General features: G+C 38.4%; 1 protein-coding gene across 1 annotated transcript in view; it reads right to left on the bottom strand.

Annotated features, from left to right (window-relative positions):
* RALYL (RALY RNA binding protein like) overlaps positions 1-20,580 on the bottom strand; it is a gene marked incomplete at its 3' end in the record, with an annotated part of 187,870 nt that overhangs the window by 19,446 nt on the left and 147,844 nt on the right. The window contains exon 3 of the mRNA XM_082499241.1: positions 20,529-20,561. Within this exon, the coding sequence (XP_082355367.1) occupies positions 20,529-20,561 (33 nt within the window). The remainder of the gene's footprint in view (positions 1-20,528; positions 20,562-20,580) is intronic.

The raw sequence follows: 20,580 nt of genomic DNA, 5'->3' as shown, positions 1-20,580 counted from the left end.
AGGATGAGAGGCATGAAGAAAGTATCACAAAAAAGGAGAAGCTTTAAATAAGAAAGCAGAAAGGTAGAAAGGAGAGAGAAAGGACAAAGCACAGTAGAAAACATTCACTGAAAATAAAGGGAGATGAATGATGGTAGCTACATATTAATGAAGTTTGTTTTCACAGGGAACAAACTTGTGGGTAATCTCTGCTCTTGAACATTGAGCAAAATGTCTTCAATTTTTTTTTTTTTTTTTAGTGCATAATTTGAAGAATGGGTCAAGAATTCTGGAGTTCTTTTGGTTTCTTTTTCCCTCATCACATAATGCCTCTTTCCCCTTTTCTTCCCTTTCCTATGTTTCAGAGGTTGACCACTTAAAAGGGGCAAAAAAAAGAAGAGTTGGCAGGCTTAAATTACCTCAGTAATAATTTCATGCCAGTGTTTTGATTTTGAAGGCTTGCAATTTTGCCTGTCTGCAACTGGCAAAAACATCCATCAAAGGAGCAGGAGGTCAGAGGATAATTTCACCTCTGCCACATCTGCCTTGATGCAAGTGCCCAAGTGCAAATGATAGGATAAGTTGTACTGTCCACCCACGTAATACTGGACCAGCAGTGAAGATCATGAGACTCACCAGGTAAGAAAGCCGACCGTAGTCCTGTTGGTAATTCATTTGAGAAAAGAAAGCCCTATATGCATTTTATGTGAAATATACATTAAATAAAACAGCCCTGAGAGACTGGAACCCAGAAGCAGGTAAGCTGTGTGTGACAGAGGAAGCAAAATAACATTAAGTAATAATAGTTAAACTTTGTATAACAACCATATTTCTGTGTCTTACCTTAACACAAAACTAACAAAATTTTCCCTAAACTATGCAACAGCTCTTATTTTGTCTTTCACTCTATAGCCAGTCCACATGGAACTAAGAGGCAGCAGGTACCGAACCTATTATTTTATTTACAGCTATTCTCAGTTTGCTAGCGGTTTTGTTTAGTTGAATGATTAATAGCTGCAATAAGCCCCTATTTAATATTCAGTTTTTGTTTTTAAGTAGAAGATAACAGACAATTTGAAGAAAAAAGATTAAATTTAAAAGGCCTGTCACATGAAACCTTTCACCTGGAGTGACATTAATTTAGTTTGCATAAATACCAGATAAATTCAGTTTTTCAATGTTGAAGACCGTAAAACTGATGAAAAAGAATTCATTCTGCACCAGCCACAGTAAGGCTGAAGGGCAGCTACCTCTCTCGGTGGCAACTTGACTCTGGCCCATAGGATGCAAGAAGGACTGCTGGCCTTTCACTGGGCTTTCAGAGTGTGGGACTTCCTTTTCATATACAGATGCCGTGACAGAGATGGCTCAAAGCCATCCCCAGGAATGGGGGCACTGATGTGTCACAGGAGGGAGAGAGGACTCAGGAAGACATCTGAGTGTGCTCGGGAAAAACACCAGTAGGCTTGAGAGAGGATTGAGAGGTTGGGAAAGGCTCACAGGTTGCTCAGAGGAGGGTAGCTGCAGGCAGTGCAGGTTTTGGGTAGGGAAAATACAGGAAAGGGTTTCTGGTGTGGCAACCAGTTGTTTCTCTCCTTCCCTACCTTCTGCTCCCACTCTGTCGCTGTACCACTGAGGAGATCCTGTCACACAGCATTCTTCATGCAGAATACTTTTATATTGTTGAAAAATGTGGCTTGTAATTTTTTTTTTTTTTATTTTCTAATTTAGTATAACATCTGGGATAATACTTCTCTTTTGAGAGGAGCAGTTTTGCACATCAGTCAGACCCTAAGAATTTCATTCTTTGGCCTGTTCCCATTAAGGTAACTTCTGTCTTGAAACTGAAGTCAGTTCTTTATGTTCCTTCAGCTTTGCAAGTGACAGTTGCAACCTACATGGGATCAGAGCAGGAAAAAGTAGAAGCACATTTTGGAATCTGGTTATCAGATGGCAGTGTAATCTATGAATTCTTGTACATTCTTATAGGGTGCTTATACTAGCTTTTAAAAATATTTCCTTGCTTCAGAAGCATCTGATAATGTTATCGTGTCTTTAATTGTCACCCGGAGAAACCCCAGCAGTTTTCATATAGTGTTTTACAGCTGAAGCTATCTAAACAGCTCTGCTACAGACGTTGCCTCTAACCTTAAAGTTAAGGTGCTTTGCATTTTTGCATGGTTTAGTTCAGTAGCATCCATTGCTACTGAGATAAAAGGTAACTGCAGGTATTCTGTATGTTGCATGACATTCAGTCTCTGAAATGGGAATACACAGGGCTTTAGCTGCAGCAAACATCAACCAATTTTTCCTTCTTATCTTTCTGCCAAAAGGTTATTGACCCCATGTCTGCCATACGAGATGCGAACATATTGTGGCTTTTCACAGTGCAGCTTGCTAGCACAATTGAAGAGCTACCAGGAGTTGATTTCCTTACATTTCTACTCTGAATTTATTGTAAGTGAAATCTTCTTTGGAATTCAAAGGCATACCTGCTAATTAAGTCCCATATCCCATGATACAGGTGCTGGGGACTCCAGCAGGAGGTGGGGAGGGAATCTCTGCTTTCCCCACAGACTATTTGGGATCTCTCTGCGCTGGCAAAAGGCATTTCTGTGTGAAAGCACCATTCATATGGAGCAGGAAAATGCCAGTTCTGCACATAGAGGGACTCCTCGCCTGGGACCACTGGCAAAGGTGTGGCAACAGCTACTTCACCCTCAAGGTGGGAATAGCACCCAGAGATGTTAGAGGTGCATGGGCTCCTATGAGCTGCAACAGACCAGGGGGCTCAATTCTCTTTTCATTTCCCATTACTTAGTCTCCTTAAAGAAAGGTGACTGAATTCAGGTGTGGGTGATGGAGGAAAGACTTTCATCCTTCCATGATACCTATATAAATAGGGGAAGGGCATTAGCACTGTAAGACCTTATCTGTAGGTGTTGACCCTGATGGCATAAGACAGGTAAAGGATGGTGGGTTTAAAGCTCTGGGAAATCTTGATGTGTATCCTTCTTTATATTCATCACTTGGGTCTCTTCTTCCCTCTCTGAAATTCTGCTTGCAGCTGTGGCAGCACAGAGGCAACACGATGTGACTCCTGGGGTTGTGTCCACTGTGACTGCTGAATTAACAGCCCAAGGACAGAAGACATCATGTGAGACCCTTAGAGGTCTAGGATTTTACAAAAGCAGTTCCAAGTCCTCTTGGCTGTGAAACAGTTGTCCTGCATGTGTACTGAAAAGGCAATGAACTAACAACAACAAAAAGAATCCAAAATGGATGACCTAAGAGAAAAAATCTCTTCTGTTTCTCCAATTGTTATCACTTGGCTTTTTTTCTCTTTAATTCCTTTTTTCTTTTTAAAAAAAAAAAAAAAGTTGAATGATGATATTCCATTTGTAATAATATGTTAAAGAGATTATACTGTGAAAGTGACCAGTACATCTCTCCATCTACAGCCATAATTGTTCACACTTATGTATGCTTAGGGAGAGACATAAGCTTTGGTCAGTGCTGCAGTATAAAACATGAAGCAGAAAATTAGCACAGATAATCACTGGCACTGAGATCAAGGTGACTGTAAGGCTCTTAACCTCTTGAGAGTTATTCCTTAGCAACCCACCAACCTGTGTTATGGAGGCTGCAGGAAATCACTCGCACGGTGTTGAATACCAAATACTCAGCAAGTTGGAAGCAGAGAAAGGTTTAAACGAGCCTGTGAACCGGTGGAGTCAGCAATTTCCTAATGGCATTGTAAACAGGCAGATTACTTACCCACAAACATATGCCTTCTCTGCAATATTATCAACAGAACTGTGTGTATGGCGTTGCTAGTAGAACGGAAGACAGTAAAAGACACTGTAATGCCTCACACTGAGGCAAAGAAAACTCATCAATAAAGTGTGTTTCTGTTAAGCAAAAGTCATGGTTCCTTTTCCTGACCTAGTATCAGCAAGACAATCTTGTATAAGCTGTCTCTTTTAGCTTCACTTCACTTAACACTAAGCCTGCTTTAAACTGTGTATGCCTGAAGAATAAAGGATTCCCCAAAGACTGTATTTTCAGAGTTATAATACTGCGTATATTCAAATTTCCTATGCACGTCAGCAGCTGCACGTGTGTCAATCAGGCAAATCCAAAATCATGCTTCTGCATCTTTGAAATAAACACATGGATGTTATTATGTCTTTATTTATCTGATGATATTGTATATTGAAAATATATCATTACAGTGTAGTCTTTCTTGTGCTCTGTGTTCTACGCCCACAAAAGATTTTTATAAACTAATGATCACATCCTGTTTTAATTTACTTAGCTCCAAACAGTAGTGAGTGTAACTGACTCCAGTGGAGTTATTCTGACTCTAGAATAGTTAATGCAAAACAAGAGCAGAAATAGCTCTTGTTATTTTCATGGAAACAAGAATTTCTGTCTTGCATGTGAGTCACCCTTAGCTGATATCTCTTTTTCTTTCCACAGGTACAAAGATGTATTTGTAAATCATAAATGTTGACAAACCAGGCACAATATATCTTATTTCAATTGACAGTGCTATCACCATTTATACTATCAATTGCTTCTGTGTTGTCAGAGTTGGATAAAAATATTAAATACAAAAGCAATATTCCTTCAATCAAACTCTTTTTAGGAGGTATGTATCAACCTAATGGTTGAAACTAGTATTCCAGTCACTTGTAAAATCATTTCTCTTGTCATGTAAAAAGAATGCTAGTTCCTGTTGAGTGCAAAAGAGAATCAGCCTAAATTGATGTAATGTTAAAAAAAGGGAGTGGGTGAGGGTAACTAGATAACTTAGAGAATAAGCATTGGGAGATGGAAACTTTCCCTGTTAGAAAATCAATCAGATGGCAATGACTTTCATGACCTATTTAAAAAAAAAGGTGGATATTTCAGGCCTCTTTTCAGTGGATGGTTACCTACATTCCCCAAAGACATGAATTAAATTGGTGGGCTGAATCCCACCTTCACTTTGGAGATGATCCGATTTTAGTTAAGGCTGAGGATGCTGATGGAAATGGAAGGCCACTTCTGTTTTGAAATTCAGGCTGTATATTCTGCAGAGAAAGAGAATATTCTCCAGAGCCTGCTTTTTGCTGACATATTTACTGTCAAAAGACAATTTTTTTCAGTGATTCCTTCAGCTAATATATTCTTGGAGGTTTACAGCACAAAAGAGGGAACCAGAAGAGGAAACGTAATTGCAGAAAAGTATTTTACATTCATTTCCATAGCGCACTTATGAGGGCAAACCGGCATAGTTAAAAACAAAAAGCAACCATCAAAGTCCCCAACCACTTGTCCCAAAATGTCAAATGATTGAACATAACCTACTACTTGTAGGTTTCAATTACTGATCAATTTTCATGGCAGTTTTGTAACCATAAGTTAATAAAAGTTTTATTCTGATTCTACAAGTTCATTCAATTAATAAGTGCAAGATAGATTTTTGTTTTCCTGAGATGGGAGAGAAGTATGGAGTCAAATTTTAAAAAGTACAGCAAGGAATATAGTACTGTAAATGGAGATTTTTTTTCTGCAAAACTGAAAAGTTTTTGGCAAATCTAATCTAAAAAGGTACATTTTGTCCAAGAAAGACATGTAGACATAAAATAGCTGATATACAGTATTCCATTTCCCATTAACGTATCTTTTTGCAGGCAGTAGGCACAATTTATTTGCAATATGATTAGGCTGCATTTTTTTTCTATCTTCAGATACATCCCTTCTTTACCCTCATCCTCTCTCCTGAAAACTATTTTCCCAAGGAAATGTATTTAGGGAAAACTGTTGAGCTTACTGTCCAACCTGAATTTTAGGCAAAACTTGGGCAAAAATTCAAAGTTGCATGTACGCAGTCATGTAATTGATTCCCTTAGACACTTTCCCGTAGAGGATTAGGCAAAGCTGGTGAAGCACAAGATAGCAAAGACACCAAGATTAATACTGAGACTCTGGGGATCAGCTGGTCTGGGAGCTGGTTATGGCAGCCAGACGGGCAGAAGCGATGCAGGGCTTTCAAGGAAAAATTTAGCCCCAACAATTTGCTGTACAGCTAAGTGCTAAGTATTAGAATTACTCCTAATAAAAACTACTTAGTGTGGCTGCAGGGACAGTCTATTCTTAACGCCGTTAGCTTGATGCTTTTTAGAAACAAAATAGCTTTTGTATGTAAAGAAACCTGAGTAAATCTACTTAATGTCTCCCTGACCTGTCTCCTCCTGCTGTTAAACTATTTTTCTGTCATCTAAAGTAATCTCCAATTGCTTAAGTTTCCCATGGGAAAATATTATAGTAAGGTAATGAAAAAGCTTTCCAGTGTCCTAACCAGTGGCCTAAACATTTCCCAAGGTGTCCTTTAATTGTACAGACTGACTGGAAAATTCTTGATGTCTGTACAGTATTTTTTTTCTTACTACAAGAGTAATGAGTCCTGTCTCTTAAAAATGTGTTTTAAATTCAGTATATTCAAGGTACTACTGTCAAACCATACACATGTGATTGATTATCCAATTTATTAGTAATATTGTATACATTCCAGGACTGTCATTTAACTTGGTTTGACAAGTACAGAAGACTGCCATTGACAGGTATAGGAATAAGTGATGGGTTTAGGCTTTAAAGTGTTTCTACAGCATTTCACTGAACAGCAGATTGATAAATTAAAATCACAGTGGTAGCACTGGAGCTGAAAGACTAACCACTTAAGATTCCAAAAACAGATCTCTGAAAACTTTATGTACTCTTCAGAGAAGCAGTCTTAGAAGCACCGAATGAAACAGAAAAGCACAGTTCACAAAAGATTAATCAATTACAATGTGACAATGTCAGACTTTATGTAAAGGGAAAAAAAATATTTCCAGAAAATTGCAACACTTGCTTTCCTCTCCCGTTTTCAAACTGTCAGAAGGCACAGTTCTCTCACAATTAATTCTGTTCTCATTTACACTAACTTTACTCATGTAATTTAATTATTTTGGATTCAACAACTCAAGGTTTAAACCAGCAAAATGGAGACATGAAAGAGATTGTAACTGTCAGCGTCCTGAGTGCAGCCTGTGAAGACAAGACATCCCGCTTGTTTTTCCAAGAGTGTGCTTTGCAAATGAGGTTACAATATGAATGGAAATACCAGATACTGTGACTCTAAGGAAGCATTCTTGTATTCCAGACCCATTGTGCAATAATTTCTATGGTAAATGGGTATAGGAAGTGCATCTGATACAAAGGAGATCCTTCTATAACTGGGCACAGGACTAGACACAATTCCAGTCTGGTCAGAGATGAGTGGAAGGGACTGGTTGTGCATCACACAACCAGTTGTGTATCCTCTAGACCACTGCTAACTATGCTGACTTCTTTGGTTTCTGACAAATCTGTGCCTCCTAATACTTCAGTGCCCTGGAAGGGCCCACGTCCATTCACTTTCTGTATACACGGTGAAAAACAATAATTCTTTTCTATAAGGGAATAAAAAGTCACAAACCAAAGGAGTTCCTAAAATATGAGTGGAAAGACCTTTTGATTTACAGAATGGTATTCAAATGTCTCCACTCTGAACTACCTCACTGTAAATCCAGAATAAAGCTGTTAAAATCAAGGAATCTGTTGTAATTATTTATCTTAAACGGATGTCTGGATCTTTCCATGATATTCATTCTCATAAGGGAAAGCAGATTTTTGTCCCAGATGACTCACTTGAGTGTAGTATGAAGCAAAACGGCCTCGTGGCTTGTCGTGGTATTGGTATTGTAGTTTCCCTATGCAGTTTTGGACATAAGGTAGAGCTACTGATTTTTTGTCACACAGATGTGACGCGAGTATGAATCATCTAGCTAAAAACTTTCTACATATCTTTTCTAATTTGCACAGAAGTATTATTTGACACTTACCAAAAGCCCTTCTTCCCCTTAGAAAACCCCCATATGGGTTTCTTTTTCCTGCTGTAGTGTCTCAGCTGACATGCAAGGCTGGCCCTCTGCCACTTGCCTTAGGCATGGCGTGCCTTGGAGGGACCTTAGACACACTTTCCTACCTGCAATGGGCAAGAACTGAGGTTCTGTGCCTGCCTTTTTTGGAGGAAGGCTTTTTTTTGCTTAGGGAGGGATCTTTCTCAAGTTTTCTCATACGGTTGTGCTCCTGCCTTCCTGGGTATGCAGGGAAGGCAGTGCAGTCTGGCTACTCACCTGCTTTACCCTAACTGGTACATTTCTTTCTGGTTACCTCCACACTGTACGGGCTTATTCCAGTCCCTGGTTCACTGTCAGGGCACCCAACAATATGGGGTATCAATCATTTTCTCTCTCCCTCATTCAAGATTTTTTGATGAATATATCTGATGTAGAGTTTGATGGGGTTACATTTTTGGCTTCAGGTTTAACCTGTTTTTCCCAAGTCTAAGCTCCTTAAAATACAGTAGTCACATTTTGTAAATCACATGTTTTAATTTCTGTCAAACAGTTTGGTAGCATTCCTGATGTTAACTTCCTGCTCCACAGTCTGTTATATTTAAAAAAACCCAATCACAATGCATTTGGGGAGTTCAGCGTGTATTTTATGTGATCTTCTCCCTTGCACTCCTTGGATACAGAACCTCTTCTGGAGATTCCTTCATATCACTGCATTAAGCTCCAAGAAAACAGTTGCACGGATTCACATTTCATCAACTTGTTTGCAGCAGGTGGTCAAGTTTCATTAGCTTATTGTTATTGTCTGTTAACATAATACTAATATTTGTGCGTAAGATACCACGTTTAAGGGCTGTAACACTAGAATTTAGAGTATTTTTTATCCTGCTTTGGGAAAACATTTACAAATGTTTCTTTAGTCTTATTGACGCTGGCAAAAATGATTTTATGTATGTAAAAATCAAATATTAGTGCATTCAGACTCTCATTTAGAAAGACATTCGTCACTCCAAACTGAGATATAGTAACCATCATCATTCTTAGACAATGATCTGTATATCCATCTTTTGTCTTCCATACAGATTAATTTCATGACATTTTAGATATTAAGAAAATGACTGCACGAAAGATGGCTTGGGGAGCTTTATGCTTCCGTCATTGCCATTTTCTGTAGTATGTGTCCCTATATCATGTGGTCACAGTCTCTGTCAGATTAGGGCTTTGCTTGCACCGGTATGCATCAGGGCTAGTAAACATTTGTAGAAAGTTTAATTTCAAGTGTTTTATCACTGTGGGAAATGCACATTAGAAGTTAACAATACAGGCACATCTAGACTAAATTTGGTTTTATACAGTCTACTGAATTAACAATTTAGTGCTGAGAATTGCCTCCAGCATCTCTTCCCAAACCACAAGACTCTGTGAAGGAATTAAAGCTGTTAAAGTCTCTCTCTCTCTCCCCCCTCCTTCCCCCTACCTTACCTTCTTGCTGAACTCCCTACACACAATTTTTGCCTTCTCCCAGCAAAACCACATTACCATTACTCACCCTTATACGACTTACATGACTGGAATGTTATTTTTCTATGAATGCTCTACACAGCAAGACAGTTTTATAGCCTATAAAGTATCAGCCAGAACATGAAATACACCTAACTACTGACATCTAGACAAGGTCTGCTTGAAACCAAATCGTATTTGATTCCAGATTTAAAATGTAACCATGATTAATGTGTGTGTGCATGCGTATATGTGAATAAAAAGATTAGTTTTGTGAGGAAACAAAGCCTTATTTGATACCTCTCAGGTTCCTTCATCTCTGCTAAAGAAATGTGAACACTTCGGCATAATACTGCTATATAAGCCATACTAATGACCTCCAGTTTTGCTTCACTAACCTCACTGTCTCAGAAGATGTAGCTTCCATTTCTATCCCATATTCTCTTGTACACCAAAAAAAGATAGATCTGCAGGATGAATTACATGACTTGAGAAATGTTTCAGCGTTCCTGCTTTCTGTATTGATCCTAATTTCTGTGAAGGTGTTTGCTATTTTCAGGTAGTTAACAAATAGTTCATAGTAAAAACGCAGTCTGAAAGTTGGTAATTTTTCATTTTGACTATTTTTGTTCATAGTGCCTGGAAACCTATCTGCAGTTTTGGTCCCTTGATTTAGATGGCAAGAGAATAAACAAGGCCATACCTAGCAGGTACTTTTCGGCAAATAATTCTTTTGATAAAATTCCTAATTTGCTGGGACTTACAAGTACTTTCTGGTGGTGATCTGGGTGGTTATGAATATGTTTGACAAAAGTAGCTATGGGATGATAGCTGATTCAGACTCCCATCCTTAACCCTGACAGTAAAGGCTATAGAACCCAAATGTGAGTGAGTTCACGTAATCGCAGAATCACGGAATCAGGGAATTTTCAGAGTTGGAAGGGACCTCTAGAGATCATCTAGTCCAACTCCCCTGCTAAAGCAGGATTGCCCAGAGCACATTACTCAGGACTGCATCCAGGCGGGTCTTGAAAATCTCCAGAGAAGGGGACTCCACAACCTCCCTGGGCAGCCTGTGCCAGTGCTCTGTCACCCTCACCGTAAAGAATTTTTTCCGTGTATTTGAATGGAACTTCCTGTGTTCTAACTTGTGCCCATTGCCCCTCGTCCTGTTACTTGGAAACATTGAAAAGAGCCTGGCTCCATCCTCCTTAAACCCACCCTTTAGATACTTGGCTGGTTTTGGCTGTTTTTGTGTAAAGCATTAGAGGCAACTGAAAAGGAAAAAAAAATATCAGTAACTCTGTATTTGTTGGAATGGGTTTATACTTTTAAAATTAAGTAAATGCTTTAGCATTAGTTACAGAGTCACTACCATAGCAATATAAACTGTGAGTTGCTGGTCATGCATGACATACCCACTCTGATATTTCTACCTCACATTTAAGGCACACCCTCCAGCTTTTAATTCTACTGTAGTATGTGGCTGTGCAGAAATTCTTTTTATTGAACAAAACTGATCCTTACTCCTTACATAAATTCAGAAACAAAGCTGAAGACTTTCTAAATAAAAGTAATTGAAGCACAGTAATTAAACTGTTGGCAATAAAACTCTTAGCATACTAGTAGCAAGACAGAATGTGACCTAATTCTTATTTATTTTTGTGTACATCCTCAGCAAAATTGTTGCAGCCTGTTACACCTGTGTGGACACCCACATGGGAGGGTGTATGGCTGATGTTGTACTTTTGTTGTACGAAGCTGTACTTTGGCGTGCAGAATGATAAGAACCCAGCCTAATCCTGAGATTAAATCCCCAAACTCAATGGATAATTGCAGAATGCTTCTGAAATGCGGTTCATAGTTGGAACTAAGGCAAAAAAGCTCAAGTCAAACCAAACTAAAACTACAAAAATCAAGACACTCCTTGAAATCAACAGCAGTTTGGGCCAAACAGAGGCTATTAAATATGACCCTAAACACCCTAAACACAGTCCTGCTTCTTTTCAAATTAGGATGTGTAAAGGCATTATATTAATGTAGTTGAAAAGTGGTCTGTAAATGAGGTCAGATTTCCAATTAATCTAACTTTGTAGAAAACAACCTATGACAGGATTCATTTTATTAGTTGAAAACTTGACTGGTGTCAGGATATGTCCTGATTTTGTTTTATTTTGAATGAGGGGTATGCTACAGCATGCTAATGCACAGCTGAGCAGTCCATCAAGGCAAGATGTGAGTTGTTCTTCCCTACTATCGTACACAAGGCTGTCAACAGAGCAGCACTAAAGACAATGTCTCCTAGTCTGAAGTTTAATATCTTTTAAAAACCCTTTGACAAACATGAGAGAGGAGTAAGAGCTCCAATATGTTTTGTGTCAGCAGCACACCTCTCTGATGTGCCTCTTTCTGCACTGCCTCCTCTCTTAACGAACTTCACACCCCGGGACAGGACAGTCTCCAGATTTCACAGAGGGGAGTCAGAGGCTGAAAGTTTCACTGTACATGCCATGTGTCCAACAGCCAATGTGGGTTCCCTGCCTATTCACAGAGTTGGAAAGCACTTCTAGAAGGTATCTGGTCCAGCCTCCTGCCCAACAAGTGACTGTAGCCAGGGCTAAACCTTGTCAACTGTGTCTTTACCCAGCTGAGACTTGAAAACTTCAGCAGATGGAGACTTAACAACCTCTCTGGAGGACATCTTGCATTTCTTCCATGATCTCATCTCTGGTGATGCGGCTGTCTGTGGGACACAACACTTTATTGAAAGTTCCCATCACTATTCGTGGTAGTAACCTTCATCCTCCCCCTCTACTCTGCCTTGGTGAGGCCGCACCTGGAGTACTGTGTCCAGTTCTGGGCTCCCCAGCTCAAGAAGGACAGGGAACTGCTGGAGAGGGTGCAGCATAGGGCTACCAAGATGATTAGGGGACTGGAACACCTCTCTTATGAAGAAAGGCTGAGGGAATTGGGTCTCTTTAGTCTGGAAAAATGACGGTTGAGGGGGGACCTCATCCATGCTTATAAATACTTAAATGGTGGGTGCCAGGAGGATGGCTCTTTTCGGTGGTGCCCAGTGACAGGACAAGAGGTAACAGGCACAAACTTGAGTATAGGAAGTTCCACCTAAACATGAGGAGCAACTTCTTTACCTTGAGGGTGGCAGAGCACTGGAACAGGCTGCCCAGGGAGGTGGTGGAGTCTCCATCTCTGGAGACCTTCAAAACCCGCCTGGACGCGTTCCTGTGCAACCTGCTCTAAGGTGTCCCTGCTCTGGCAGGGGGGTTGGACTATATGATCTCCAGAGGTCCCTTCCAACCCTATGATTCTGTGATTCATCCTTAGGATTTTACATGTCCCCTCAATGCAAAATCTAGAACAGAGAAGAGAAAGGATGGTCCCATTTAAACTCAGAAAGGGTACATACATACTGTGGCGAGAACACATGAATAGAAGGAAAAACATGGTCCTTTTTATATATTTCGTAATTTTACATTGCAAAGAAAAAATGTGCATTAAATAAACATCTAGGTAACACTATCTTCTTTCTTCTGCCTCCCTAATTCTCTTTATCCTTACTCAGCCTACCCAATTGGCCAGCAGGGTTTATATGTGCCTTCTTCTTTGGTGTATTCCCTTTGCTTTAAAAAAGCCAGAAAGATAAGAAAAGAAAAAAAAAAAAAAACTAAATTAGGATCTGTGGCAATACTTGCAGTACTCTTGATGGGGCTTTTTATGAGAATTTCAGAGTTTAAAGCACCCAGCCATTTTAGAAAGCCAATGTGTATAAAGACTGGTGTGGAGCAGTAACTTTTGAAACACAGCCAGTTGCTGATTGTTATAGTGATCATGGGTGGTGAATTTCCAAATAAGAAATCTCTTTATCAAGAAGCTGTAAATTATATTACTGCAGGCAGCATGTAAAGTAGATGGACCAATCTCCGATTTCACTTGGTAGTGAAAAAGATTAAGCTGATTTTTCAAATCTGAGGGATCAGTCATCAGATCCTTTCCGAATATTTGTACAAGCCCTAGCACTCTAAGAGCTTAATAAGAGTTTCAATTGTTACTATCAGACAAAAGTAATAAAAGCAACACAGGCAGAGGAGCAATGGGAAAATACAGACTGACTGATTTGAACAGCATTATAGGGAATTTGAAATTCAAAATATCAAACTTTAAAATCATATCTTTCAATATACTTATCAAGGGAAAGATATTGAATTAAAACTTCTTTGTAATGATCTGGAAACCCGTGAAAATGAAGAAAGTCTTTTGTATGACAATAGCCATACAAAAGATGAGAAACTATCTCATGTGAGTACGGAGCTAGGTCCATTTACGAAATTGTTTCAGGTGCCTGTTAGCCTGCCACCATAAGCTGTGCATATTCACGGAAGCCCATAGAGACTGGTGGGCCAAGATGCTATGTGTGTATCTCAGAAACAGGAGATAGGAATACTGTCCTAACACAGACCTCTCCAAACACTGTTTTCTATAACTCCTGGATCAGTGACTACTGTTTGGGAAAAGCCTGGTGAGTTGGAAGTAAATAGTGTTGTTCCACAGTGACGTTACATACCCAGCAAATATTGTCCTTCCTTACTCTTTCCATTTTCCATTGTCAGAAAATACCTCCCTTTTTGCTTCTTTGTGTAGTCCTTTTCCCTGGACTTTCCTTTCTATTCTTAAGTTCCTTCATCCCTATTTATTTCATTTCATTTTTACCCCCCTCTAGAATGTTTCAGCCTCCTGACTTTCCTTCAGAAACATTCTCTTGCACATCGTTTTCCCTCCTCTAGAGAACACGTTGTCTCGTACATAGGTAAGACTACAGATATTCAGTACTGAAGAATTGTTCATCATTAATCCAGAACATAAATGACTAGTGTATGGATTGTTTTCCCAGAATTACTAATAAAGGGGTAGCCTTGGATGAAAGAAATAACAGAGAGTAAATAAAAGAGAAAGGCAAATAGAATAACCAAAAGAGAAAAAAAGTGATCTCGTGCTCTGTTGCCTTTCTCAATTATGAAGCACATTGTTACTGATGTCATTAAGGTCAGAGAGGGGAAAAAAAAATATTAAGGTGCATATTTGTTGAGTTTGGTGCTAAAAAAAAGTTAATGGAATTAGGAAAATACTTTTCTTTTTTGGCCAAATGTATTAGTCTGTTTTCTATGCAATGTGTATTTTCCTGTGTGTGTGAATGTGGAAGTGGTGTAGAATGAAAAAGATCAGGAAGCTAGAGGAACAACAAAACAATCATTTAGATTGCAGATGAGTAGAAAAAGACATAATCTGGGATCTATAAACACCGAGTAATGACACAAACCCACTGACAAATGCAGTAACAGGAATGGACCAACATTATTATTACTGTGACTTTGTAATCTCTTCTTCAGATGTATCTTCAAACAAAAAAACTTTTTATAAATTTATAAAACAGTGATATTCATCCACTTCTTCAGAGTCTCATAATAATGGAAAGCATGCAATTATAGAAAAGCTTAATCTTTGGGGGTTTTGGTAAACTGTTGGAGGAGAGGTATATCAGTAATACTGCTTGAAATTAAACTATATGTATTCTCAGCATCTTCCACATGAAGATCCTCAGCTTTCCACGTGTGCTATCATCCCCCAAATCCCTCCTGTCTCTCTGGGGACTACCCTGGCAGCCTCACCATGCGTAGACCCCTGTAGTTCCCTGACTTTTGCTTCTGGCCTCCAGGCTAAGCCCTGCACATGATTGAAGGGTCAGTTGTTTTAGAAGGTATCCTCTGTGAATGCAGAAGACCTGCTGCTGCCTATCTAAATCACAGAGCCCGAGTGGTTTTAAGCATAAGGAATTACTGCCTGTCTCTAAACAAAGAGTTTAAATAATTGTCAAGCGTGTTCAGTCCTCCCATGCTTTTCACGAAAGCACAGCTCCTGAATACCTGGCCTGAATGTGAATGAGAGTTACAAGATTATGTTCGGGTTGGTAGTCTTATTGGTTTCACATTAACAGTGCAAAATGCATCCAGTATCTCCTTTTCTTTTTATGTTTTTCCCCTGCTGAAGGAAAATAATTTTTTTAGTTATCTCTCTTGAAAAGCTGGATAGGAACAGTAGGAATAGTGTCTGCTCTTTTCACTGCATAATCAGGGTGGGGGACAAGTGTGATGGTATTTGTTGTACACAAGATGACATGTGGCTAGATTCTGGTTTGTGCCTTATAACCTATTGTCTATAAAAAAAAAAAAAAACAACCCAAAATCAACAACCAAACAAACCCACAAAAACTGATTGTGAATTGAAAGAACCTGCATATTGTGGAAGTGGACTGAATATTATCCTAACAGGACTTGCAAGGTCCGGGCTTCTTTTTTTTTTTTTACCTATCTCACTTCAGAATGGGATCCCTCAAACTTGTGTTTCAGTGGAGCATTTCTTATAGATCTTCTGCAAAATGGTTTTATGGGAAAGAAAACACTACCGAGCAAAGGGAAGAAATGTGGGTGACAAATTCTAGTCGTTAGATGTTTCTCAGAACAATTCTGCCAGAAGGAAATTAAGAAATTTTACTTTTTGTATTTTGGAAGCACTTCCTAAAGCTAAGCCCACCAAAATTCCTCCATTTCTTCTAGAAGCAAGTACCTGTGGTTCAAAAGGTACTGTGATTAAGTTGTGATTTGGAAAAACATGGCTTTTCAGTATTTTCTATTGTCATATTTTTTCTAGAAATAAGACCTCGGTGAGGAAAGTAGTAGTTCATACAAATCTCTATTTCTACATTTACTGAGAATGTAAAAATATGCAGCAATTAGTACCATTTTTACTTGTATCTCTCTTCTTTCTCCCACAATAGACAACTATTCATCATGTAATAAATGCATACAATGCATTCATTTCACTTATGTCTCTCTCTGGGATTTCCACCTAAATTTATACTGTTTATAGCAAACAACCAATCTTGAAAAAGAGAAAAAAAAAGTGAAAATGTCAGCAGTTTGTATTGTATTTTTTTTTAACATCTACAGAAAAGAAAGAGGAATAGATTGAATCTCAGCTGACAACCAGATGTATAAAACACATGCATTTTCAAAGACCATCTCACTGAAGAACTATTGCCTTCTTATTCAGAAGTAATCCCATTCTCTGCAGCTGGCAGTAGATGAATCTAAGTTCTCACTAGACTCGGAAAAAATAAGCTCTGTTTCTTACTCTTTATCCCTGTCTCTTCTGAATTCAACAATATGGGACATATTATTAAATGACACCTAATAAAGATGACAAACATTTTTAAAAGTTTGACAAACTTATTAGTTGCTGTGATGTATTTTCTACCACTGCATGTATTAAAGATTAGATGTTATTATGAAAGCTACATACAATTATCGTGAGATACAGACGAAAATTAATTCAAAGTGTTTCTGCTGTACGAGACAGTAACAAAATAATTATAGTGTCTCTTGGCCATATACATTCTGCAATGTGTACTGTGTCTTACAAAATGAGTTTTTGAATTTTAGTGTTCAGGCTGATGACCAATTACAAATCTGCAGGCAGTATTATCTGGAATATACCAAGGGCTAAACTTATACATGCAGATAGCTACCATGAATCAGCTGCCATGAAATAGGGGGGTGAATGGTTAGTAACTGGATTATCAATGTGGTCATCTAGATAGAATAATAACAGCTTTGTTGAGGGGGGTAATTGTGCATCATTATTACTAGGAACAAAATGCAAAATATGGAGAACAAATGTGGATAATCAAAAGTTGTTGGCATTTTAAATATTTATTATTTTTTTTTAAAGATTACACATACTTTGCCATTGAGGGATGAATGTAATATGGGCTGGCTTTTAGGTTGTTCTTTTTGTACCTTTTGACCTGCCTGGTTTTTCTAGGTCTGAATCTTCCAAAGACTTCTGCATGAAGTTAATTTGATGCATTGTCAGTAGTCTTCACTTTGGTGGAGCTTTACCAGAACTGCTGCCTCCTCTGGTAAAGTCTCCCAGCCATTCTGGCTCTTCTTGTTATTTGACTTCTTTTTTATTTTAACTCTACATGAGTATGAATGCTACATACCATGAAGAGCAATGAAAATCCAGACAATTCTCTGTCTTCCTCAAGTTGAATATGGACACAAAACCCCAGAACTGTGGAATTAACACCTGTGGGAAGAAGCATCCTGTGCCCTTACAGGGTAACGCTCACTGTTAAAAGATGTTTCAGCCCTCCCTAGGAATTTTATTTTCACCTCTAAGAGGCAAAGGAAGACAACGTATCTCAAATGCTACTCTGTATTCTAGCACAAAAATCATAACATTGAATTCAGATACTCCTATCTGAATAGATCATACTTGATGAATTTTTACTCCTGATTGCTACCATTAGACACTTGCATTAAAAAGGTTACTGTTACTATAGCACCAAATTATGCCCCTGCCTTGCACAGGGAGTAAAGGGGCATGGATTTTTCTTCTTTCCTATGCACTTTGCATAGAAAGAAGGATAAATGGAATTTCCTTTACCAGGAGACTGCAGCAGCTGTTCTCTCCCTGCCTTCAAGACACAAACCATAACAGCAAGAGGTGGGGGTCTTCTTCTCTCTGTAGCTGGCTGCTTTCTGAGAGAGGGGTAACAATGCATCATTTTAAGAACCACTTTTCCCTTGCGGGATCTCTCGCGGGAAGGCTGCAGCCCTGCATGTACATGCAGAGCTCAACAAACCGTGGCAATCCCAAGCTCTTAGGCTGCCACACTTCATGTTCCCTTCCCCCACCAAAAGAGTTAACAATGGAAAAGCACCAAGAAGTCGTTAGCTTAGGCACAGCAAAATGAAAAAGCATAATTAGCCCCTAAGGCAGCATAACGAAAATGTGGAAACAAATCTCTGTTGCAGAAGGGAGATGAATGAAAGGCTGGTGTGAAGGACCAAATCATCTGTAGGCAACATAAAGTACCCAATGATCTTCAAGGTCCTTTCCAACCTAAACCATTCTATGACTCTATGATTCTACTTTAGATTAGTGTTTTGACTAATTCTGGCTGCATGAAGCATTAGGGGCACACATGTGTTAGTCTAACTGAGGCTGAGTCAGCATTTCTTCTGCAAACATTTACTGTAATTTAAAAGCCTGGTGGTTGCAGCTGTCAGTCTGGGTTAAAAACTTAGATACAGGTCTTGGCACAAGAGCTCATCCTCTGAATAAATGAACCACCCAATTACTGTGGGACTAGGAGGAGCATCTCTCTGACTTCATACCAAGGAGGTGGATGTTGGCTTGGTCCTCTCCTCAGAGCATGGCGCTCTAACCTCTGTCTGAAGCCCTCCTTCGAGGTGGATGAAGTAGAACAGTTGAAGGCAAAAGTTGCACAGAGGTGGGGCCTAATTTTAATATTTTTTATCCTTGTCATTACAAATTTGCAAAAAATAATTCAAGTACATTACAGGCAAACTTCTGGGAAGTTCTGGGAAGAGGCTAAGTCTATTTGCTTAGATTAGACTTCCAGAGAGGAATCCAGTTTAGTGACAAAGTCACATACAATGGCTATGTGGGGGTAATGCAGATTTACATGATGGCCACCAATCTGGAAACAAACTCAAACCCAAACCATAAACATAATGCTTCCTCCTACGTAGGCATCCCCAAATACCTTCAAATTGCCAGCTAAGTTCTTATGATCAAGACGAGAGCTACAAATGTAAGATTTATTATTTTGTGGCAATTGCTATTAATATAATTGCTATCGTTGTCTTTTATTTGTTTCCTTGATTTTTATACTTTCAAGTCTGCTCCTCAATGGCATACAACTTCTTTTTTAATCTTAAAGTGGAGATTTTCAGGTAATCGCTTCATTACGAGAGTGGAGACCTCAAAAAACCAACTCAATAGGACGAGTTACAAAGTGGAGTAATGAAAAGTAGTAATAGAAGTGACTGAATTTGACAATGAATTTGGACATTTCAAAGCATGAAAACCAAGAGTACACCTCCTCACCCCCCCAATTTGACCAGCATTTAACTTATTTTTCAATAACTTTCAGTTGTTACAATGTAGAAATGTCAAGCAATTATTTCAAAATATATTCAAACAAACCAAAGGTACTTTGTGCTGTAGAAACTGAGATGTATCTCAATACTGCTTACGCTGATTTGTTGAGTTTAATTCACACTTCAGAACTTGAAGTAGTTTTTTGATCCGCACTTAAAAAAAATTGGAAGCTACTGATAATTACACGGTAGAATTAACCCTTAAATGGCTATTTTGCATGGGATCTTTAGCCTGCAGTTTGTGTTCTTGGTAGCATGAAGCATGGTGTTTTGAACAAATTAAAATGAGAAAATAAGGACACAAAGAATATACAGTTCTGAAGAAAAACAATGAGAGAGAATGTTAGGAAATGGGAAAGTTTTAAAGACAGAAGCTAAAAGGAAAACAATGCATGAAAAGTGAACTTCAGACTCAAAAGTAAAATACAGATACTTACCTTTAATATATACATATGAAAGAATGATACCTTTGTTTTCAAGAATACATCACATTTAAAAATAAGTTTTTAGAAAGATGAGTTAATCATTTTAATGTATAGACTGTATAACTGTTTAAGAGGCTATGAGACTACGAAGACAATAACTGTAATATGCAAATCAGTGTAGTGGTCTATAATTAGGCTAAGAATGTGATATTTTTCTATTTTATGAATCTGATTTTATTTCTGTAATTGAAGTATCATAAAATTTTATATTAAAAGAAACTATCAATTATTTTTTCAGGGGCTTAGACAAGTGGTATAGACAATATTTGAAGTGGTTTCTCACTGAAAGATCAGTGAAAGAAAACCCAACAAACCAGCTACCTTTCAATGCAACATTTAACACCTACATGCCTTTTAGTATAAATTTTGGTTAGTCAATGGAAGCAAGACATACTTCTTAATATTTTTTAAGAAGGGAGATATCCACAACTGCTGACTTTATTGACTAATAGCTACTATTTCTAAGCTTAGGTATAGTAAATAACCATAATGTTGAAACAGGATGTTGATGCTCAACATAATCTCATAAATTATATTTTATGGTAGTTTAATATATATATATTCATGGAAATATACATATTCCTACTTACCCAACGGACAGGAAAGGCTCCTTTGATTCAAGTCTGTCAAGTAAACAACAGA

The sequence above is a fragment of the Vanellus vanellus genome (genome assembly GCF_965231255.1).
Source record: "Vanellus vanellus genome assembly, chromosome: 2".
NCBI lineage: Eukaryota > Metazoa > Chordata > Aves > Charadriiformes > Charadriidae > Vanellus > Vanellus vanellus.
This window is presented reverse-complemented; position numbering and strand designations above follow the sequence as displayed.